Raw genomic sequence first — 8,645 nt, forward strand, 5'->3', positions numbered from 1 at the left:
AAAGAGATATATTCAGATCTGAAATGGACCATATTACAGGAAAAAGTCTTGAATGAACGCCGACCATTAAAAACTTTTTGGGGAGCATACAAGTTTTGGATCAAGTTGATCTTTGTTTTTGTCTTTCATCTGGGTCTTTATGACCTAATCAACAGATTAGATTTCAAGAAAACAGTACAGTGGGCCTTAGGAGGATTTTAATGGTGGATATTCAATAGCTATTTTTTCATGTGGTGTGGTCCACCTGAGATTTATATCACTCTCATTTTTGGGATCAAATAATAAACTGATCTGTAAAGATGGATGAACGGAATGGATGAAACACATACATCATGGTGGGGCTCACAGAGCACCGACATCTGCCACGGGGCTGGTGGCAGGGGAGTGCCAATCCGTTTCCCTCGTCATGTCATCAACGTACCAGAAGTGGGCCCTTCACTGTAAATATAGAAGAATCCACTCCATTTTTCTCTGCGATCACTTTGGCTTTCCAGCATTCAAAGACAAAAGGATGGAGCTCCCGCCGATGAACCTACGGGCAATTTCGTCATTTCTCCTCTGCACCATCCTTCTCTCTTCCATGGACTTATCATGGTCGTTGGGATCTGCCTCTAACGTCTCCTATGAATCCGATCGTCTTGCTTTGAACAACTTCAAACATCTCATAACCAACGATCCTCTCCAATCTTTGAGCTCGTGGAACCATACTCTCCACTTCTGCAAGTGGAAGGGTGTCACATGCGGTCACCAACTTCCTCAAAGAGTCACCGCTTTGAACCTCAGTGGCCAGAGCTTGGTGGGCCCCATATCTCCTTACATTGCAAACCTCACCTTCCTCAGCATAATCGATCTTGCAAACAACAGCTTCCATGGGATGATTCCTGAAGAGATTAGCCGTTTGTCACACTTGCAATCTCTCATTCTGGCCAATAACACATTCACCGGAGAAATTCCAGCAAATCTGACCCACTGTTCCGAACTCAAAGTCCTTAATTTTCGCTGGAACCAGCTCACAGGGAGGATTCCAACTGAGCTTGGCTCTCTATTGAAGCTCACCTTTTTGTCCCTTCGTCACAACAGTCTTACAGGAATCATCCCGCCTTCACTTGGAAACCTTTCATCTCTCACAGCCCTTGGTCTCTCAAGAAATAGTCTGGAAGGCAGCATGCCAGAAGACCTTGGTCGGTTGGTGAGGTTACGCCATCTTGCCATAGCTGAGAATGAATTGTCAGGTAGGATTCCAGAAGAGATTGGCCGTTTGTCGCGCTTGCAATCTCTCATTCTGGCCAATAATACATTCACCGGAGAAATTCCAGCAAATCTGACCCACTGTTCCGAACTCGAAGAACTTTATTTTTGGGGGAACCAGCTCACAGGGAGGATTCCAACTGAGCTTGGCTCTCTATTGAAGCTCACCTCTTTGTCCCTTCGTCACAACAGTCTTACAGGAATCATCCCGCCTTCACTTGGAAACCTTTCATCTCTCACCGTCCTTGATCTCACGTGTAATAGGCTTGAAGGCAGCATCCCAGAAGACCTTGGTCGGTTGGTGAGGTTAAGTGCTCTTAGCATTGGTATAAATGAACTGTCAGGTACGATTCCACCCCAACTATACAATATCTCCTCTATTAACATTTTGGGAGTGGTAGAGAACAAATTGCATGGAAATCTTCCACCAAACTTAGGCCTCACTCTTCCAAATCTCCGAGGGCTTTACTTCTCACTAAATCAATTCACAGGATCCATACCGGTTTCATTATCCAATGCTTCAGGACTCGTGATTATTGACCTTAGTAATAACATCATTAGTGGTTCCGTGCCTATGAATTTTGGAAGCCTCAAGGGTCTCAACAAGCTACATCTAGGCGGCAATCAGCTCGGACTTGGGAAAGCTCATGACTTGAATTTTCTTGATTCTTTGACCAATTGCAGTAGCTTGCTGGAACTGGAAATAAGCAATAATTACCTCAGTGGTGTGTTGCCCGATTCCATGGCTAATCTTTCGACCCAACTGAGATGGCTGAATATTGAAAATAACAGGATATTCGGAAACATCCCATCTGGGATTCAGAATCTTGTTGGACTAACAGCACTGATAATAGGGCAGAACTTTCTAACAGGTAATATTCCCGTTGGTGTTGGGAAGCTTAACAAGGTGGAGGTACTTTTATTGGGTGGAAATGAATTGTCGGGGCAAATTCCGTCTTCCTTGGGCAACATCTCCCGACTGTACAAACTCTTTTTACACCAAAATAATCTAATAGGGAGCATACCTTCAAGCCTCGGAAATTGTACATACATGAAGTTCATACGCCTCGGAGATAATAATTTTAGTGGTAGCTTGCCCAAACAACTTTTCAGCTTTACCTCTTTAATTGAACTCCATGTTGGAAACAATTTTTTTACCGGTAATCTGCAGATGGAAACCGGAAACTTGAAAAGTCTCCGGACACTGAATGTTTCTAATAACAAATTGTCAGGAGAAATTCCAAGCTTGTTAGGCAATTGTCTTAGCCTGGAGTATCTCTGGTTGGATGGGAACTTCTTTCAGGGATCAATTCCTTCAGCATTTAGTACTCTAAGAGGCCTTCAATCCCTGGATCTTTCATGTAACATCTTGTCTGGAAAGATTCCACAATACCTGGAGAACCTTTCTGCATTGCAGTATCTAAATTTATCTTTCAACAATTTCGAGGGTGAATTATCAAAACAAGGGGTCTTTGGAAATGCCAGTCAAATTTCAGTGCTCGGAAATAGTAAGCTTTGTGGGGGTATTCAAGAATTGCAATTGCCAGCATGCTCTCACCAAGTTTCCAAGAAAGGGGGGATATCTCTTGCTTCAAAAGTGAAAATCTCCATAATTAGTGTTGTCATGTTTCTTATTTCACTATCATGTTCCTTTACCACTCTTTATTGGGTAAGAAAGTCAAGAAGGAAACCCCTTGATGTGCCTTCTATGGAGGATCCTTTCATGAACGTGTCATATGCAGAGCTCTATAAAGCGACAGATGGCTTCTCTTCTGCAAATTTGATTGGCAGTGGAAGTTTCGGTTCTGTATATAAAGGAAGCCTAGATCGAGATGGAATTGTTATTGCAGTGAAAGTCCTCAACCTTCAGCAGCAAGGAGCTACGAGGAGCTTTATGGCCGAATGTGAAGCCTTGAGAAATGTTAGGCATCGGAATCTTATTAAAATCTTAACTTGTTGCTCAAGCATTGACTTTAAGGGCAATGAATTCATGGCTTTAGTTTTTGAGTACATGCCCAATGGAAGTCTAAGCAAGTGGCTGCACGGAGATGGGCATGATCAGTTGGGGAGGAATTTAAACTTTATTCAAAGGCTAAATATAGCTATTGATGTGGCTAATGCACTGGATTATCTACATCACCATTGCCAAACACCGATCATTCATTGTGATTTAAAGCCGGATAACATTCTCCTCGATGATGACATGATTGCTCATGTGGGTGACTTTGGGTTAGCGAGGTTCCTATCTGACGTTCCTCAAACCAGCTCGGTTGGCGTGAAGGGATCTACTGGGTACATCGCTCCAGGTAACTATTTCATCTATTTTCTTTTATTTTATTTTCTTAAGTATGTCCTGGGAAGTTGTAATTTTCTTTTCAAGTGGTTTTCTAGCCCACACAAACCTTATGCCAGAATTGGATGCCACAAGATATCTAACCATGTGGTAAATTGATGTTGTGGCCCCTACCATAAAGATAACCTTATGCAAAATGTATCAATTGTATAGAAACCTGAGCCATGCAAACAATGGCTCTAACAAAAATATCACTTAATTACGTGAATAAAATTGGACCAAATAAGATATTAGGTGAGCCATGATCTTATTTAGTTAGACAATTCGAATGTTCATTAATTTTATTGGTTCAGGCTTCTGAATGAATGGACCATCCTAGTTTTTGACCCAAGTCAGGTGCACCCACCTTTTGCAGGATGGATATTCTACACCAAGTAACACATTGTTATGAAAAGAAAAAAAAACATTCTACACCAAGTAACACATTGTGGATTATCAAATGAATGGATGGATTTTCTTGGTGGCATATGTACAACAATAGCTAGTAAACTATGCCATTGTGGCACACATTCATAAAATCAGAGCCATCCATCCACCGAGACCCATTTCAAACAAGCGTTGGGCTAACATCATGCTCCTGGGTTGAATTCATAAGACTGATGTACATTGATCAGCTACATGCGCCTTAATTATCAAACATCAGTCATATATAACTCTTAAGTTTCCAATTTTTCTCATGCTCGAGGCCCAATTGATTAATGGAACTTCTTCTATCTTAGTCTACTAATTTCATAGTGGGTCCAACCTGTTCAATGGCACACATTTATGCATTCCACATATGACGGAGGCTTGTTCATAGGTGGGCTCTTGTTGGTATGTTGCTTGGCCTAATCGCTCTGGTAATTAGGTAGGCTACTTGTGCATGTTGAATGTGGACCAGTACGGGTAAATCCTCTAATCATTTTTTTTTTCTAGTACAACTTTGGTAAATGTTTATGATAAATCCTCTAAATTTCTTTTTTCCTACTACAATTCTTGCACGCATTTAGATAAGACCATCCAAAATTCTATGCCATAGCACATTCGTAGATGTAAGTGAGAGTGTGTTCCTGTAGCTATAGAAAGTAGGATTCTGGAAGCTAATCAAGTAATTAAAAAAATAACATTAATAATAAGATCAGAAATGAGTACCCCCTCTCAAACCAAGTTCATAGCACATCAATTGATATTAGAAATTTTGACCTTTAGAAAAAGAAAAAATGTTAATTACTTGTTTAAATGGAATACTCCCTCCCTCCATGTGTCTCCTTCAAAATTCAAAATCTATTTTTATTTGTATTTAAATGGTTGCTTTCATGCAAATATGATATGTATAAATTACAGAGTATGCGATGGGCGCTAAAGCATCTACACAAGGTGACGTTTACAGCTATGGAATCCTTCTATTGGAGATGATAACTGGAAAGGGGCCAACTGATGATATGTTTAAAGATGATCTAAGCCTTCATCATTTTGCTAAGTTGTCATTGCCTGAACGAGTAATGGACATTGTCGATCCAGTTCTCTTAGAAGAAGCCAAAGTTACTCAAGGCAGCGGAAATCATACTAACACAAGAAAAAGAATGCATGCTTGCTTAATTTCAATGGTCAGAATTGGTGTGTTGTGTTCTGCAGAATCTCCAAGAGAACGAATGGATATGAAAGGTGTTGTCACAGAAATGCATAAAATCAAGAATTTATATCTGGGTGTCAGGATTCAGCAAGATGAACAAGTTATGTCACAACTGTCAGTTGAAGATCCATCTTACCTCAGTTATTACTAAGATATTATTGGTAGTTATATTGAGAAGAATTTAAAATAAAATGAGCTTGTTGAAAATACTTTTCTTAGCAAGCTTTAGATATGTTTAGTATTGGCATAAGAGTATGCTTTTAATATTTACGGTGAATGATGGAAAGATGTCTTCTTCTTCTTTTTTCTTTCTTTTATTTCGTGTAATTCAAAGGGCGATCATATCATGAATGTAATGAGACATAGACATCATCATTTTTACATTAAGAATCTATTAGGATTTTGAGATGTGTAATAGCTGTGACATTTTTCCAACTCTTTTCAAAATGTCATCACAATCCAGTGGAAGTGCTCCTGCAATTGGACTACCTACGGAAGGGAAATCTAAGGAAGTATTCATCAAGTGAGTCCCATTAAAATATTATGTTGTTTTGCCATGAATGTGAAACATTGCTATACTTTCAAAGCAAATCGATCAGTTTCATTGCTGAAGGTGGCTGCAACGACAGTAATTAAGCGCAAGAAGTGGATTACATGGATGATGATGATAAACGACCAAAATACACTCAAACCCATTTGCATAAGCTCTTCCTTTGTTTTATTTTTATGTGCGAGATGTATATCCATCGCTTATATTTATGGAAAGTGATAAGCTGACTCATCTCTTACAGCTGCCCCAATCAGGAAACGGATTGGCTACTCCCCTTGCCACCGGCCAATGGCTGTTGGTCGGTGCTCTGTGGGCCCCACCATGATGTACGTGTTTCATCCATGCCGTCCATCCAATGTTCTAGATCATTTTATGGCATGGGATCAAAAATGAGATATATGCCAATCTCAAATGGACCACATTACAACAAACAGTGTTTAATGAATGTCGAGCATTAAAAACTTTTTGAGGGCCATAAAAACTTTGGATCAATCTGATCTTTGTTTTTTCCCTTCATTTGAGTCTGTATGACCTAATCAACGGATTGGATGTCAAATAAACAGTACAGTGGGCCTTAGGTGGATTTTAATTGTGGATATCCAATTACTATTGTTTTCCTGTGGTGTGGTCCACCTGAGATTTATATCACTCTCATTTTCAGTATTTATCCTAAAATGGTCTGTAAAAATGGATGAACAGAATGGATGAAACACATACATCACGTTGGGTCCCACAGAGCACCGACCACAGCCACCGGGCTGGAGGCAGGGGGAGTAGCCAATCCATTCTCGCCCAATCAAATCCCACCGCGTGGAGTCACCGTGTAATCTACGTCCAAAATCAAAATACATGTGTGTTCCACCCGATAAGTTGTTGGAAATGACTTTTAAATTAGTACATTCATTGACGGTCTTATCAAATGAATATTCTCAATTTCGCACAGGTTTGTCACTGGCACATGTGAGCTGTTTATGTTGGACTCTTGACTTCATGGACTTCAGTACTGTGCATAGGTGAAACACGCCTGATGTATGATAGTATGTGTTATCCATGACATCTCTTCATTTTGCCTGATATGATCATATCAAGGCATGAGCCAAAAAATGAGACAGATTCAAAACTCAAGTGGAGTATACGGGCGGCCCATGTGATTTGGGGCCCACGAAGGGGGTTCGGCCAAGGTCCTAACTCATGTGATGTGGGGCCTGGGCTATGAGATAAAGGGATTAATTCGCCATACTCTAACAGTTCGAGCTTTTAGAGCAAGTGGTTAATTGTCCTACATCAAAATTGGTATCAGAGCGGATCATATCAGGGCATCACCCCAAAAATGAGATAGATTCAAAACTCAAGTGGACTATACCCTAAGAAGCAATGGAGATTGAACTTCTACAGATGAAAACTTCTTATGGGTTACAAATGTATTGGATTAAGCTGATATTTGTCTTTTCTCTTCTTTCATGTCCATGTGACCCTCTGAACAAGATAGATGGAAAATAAACATTATGGTAGGACCAAGAAGTTTCAACCCTAATATCATTATGGCCGTGGTATACTTTAGCTTTGGATCTATCTCATTATTGGGCATGCCCTATAAGATAATGGCAAGATGCAGCATGGATTAAAAAAAACACATACAATATGGCTTTTATACATATAGACAGCACTACATAAGTGTTGTGTTCTACACTAAGCAATCCAAGTTCCCTTGTGTCTTCCACATGCGCTGTGGATATACGCGTGCATTGTTGCAACGAGGAGTACAAATGTTCTCTTCTCGTGGTTGAACGGACATGGATTTCCTGAGAAAGTTTGGATGCTAGGTAAGGCCATGGTGATGTTTGTGAAAAATTTGGACTGTTCATCCATTTTGACACATGCGATTAAAAATAAGATATGGATCCAAAACTCAAGTGAGCTGCACTAGAGGAAATAATTGGGATTTTGTGACCACCATTTGAAATATTTGTATGGCCACAGTTTCATATCAAGCTAAGTTTTTGGTGTTTTAACTTCATCCCAGTGGGAATGACCTTATAAATAGTTTGGATGGCATATGAACATAAAGGTAAATTTCAGGTAGGTTTCAAGAAACTCTTTCTCTGACTTTTCATCTATGGCCCACTTGATTTTTAGATACACTTCAATTTTAGTCTGGTGTCTTAAAATGAGCTCACCATGGATGGACGGTGTGAATTTCTCACAAACATCACGGTGGGTCCCACCTAATATTCCGTGGAAACTTAGTGCCAGAGGCTTTAGCAGGAAATCCGCGTCTAACTATCCTTTTTAGCGATATTTTGATGTGGAAATTTGTAGATATTATCACTCTCTCGTGCCGGAACGCGGATTAGCTGCGACCCCAGAACCAGCCAGGTGGGTGCAACCCTGACCGTGGGGCCCACCCTGATGTATGCATTTTATATCCGAGCTGAGGATCCGTTTTTCTGGCTTGATTCAGGATGTGGTCTTGAAAATGAATCAGATACAAATCATAGGTAGACTACACCACAGGAAAAAATGTTCATTGAACGGTTACCAATTAAGAGTTCTTAGAGTCCACCATAATGTTTATTTGCCATCCAATCCAATGTATTGATGAGGTTATGATAGGCTTAGATAAATGGAACACAAAAATTTCAGTTTAAAACACAGATATCAACTTGATCTAAAACTCTTGGCAGCCCAAAAAGTTTTTAATGGTCAATCACCACTATTTCATATGGTGTGGTTTACCTGAGATTTGCATTTGCTTAAGTTTTTGGACCATGCCATAAAATAAGCTAGAAAAATGGGTGGACACTGTAGATATACAATGAATATGTCGAGGTGGGCCCCACGGTTAGGATCACACCCACGTGGCGCGGTCTTTGTGCCCGATG

The 8,645-nt window shown here is 40.2% G+C and overlaps 1 protein-coding gene across 1 annotated transcript; it reads left to right on the plus strand.

The window, feature by feature from the left end:
* The first annotated feature begins 687 nt into the window (after positions 1–687).
* On the plus strand, positions 688–5,379 carry LOC131255609 (putative receptor-like protein kinase At3g47110). Its single transcript, XM_058256357.1, has 2 exons — positions 688–3,554; positions 4,925–5,379. The coding sequence occupies exons 1-2, from the start codon at positions 875–877 to the stop codon at positions 5,362–5,364; spliced, it is 3,120 nt and encodes a 1,039-aa protein (XP_058112340.1). The 5' UTR covers positions 688–874; the 3' UTR covers positions 5,365–5,379.
* Positions 5,380–8,645: the final 3,266 nt, after the last annotated feature.

This window comes from Magnolia sinica, chromosome 9, assembly GCF_029962835.1.
Source record: "Magnolia sinica isolate HGM2019 chromosome 9, MsV1, whole genome shotgun sequence".
NCBI classification, from domain to species: domain Eukaryota; kingdom Viridiplantae; phylum Streptophyta; class Magnoliopsida; order Magnoliales; family Magnoliaceae; genus Magnolia; species Magnolia sinica.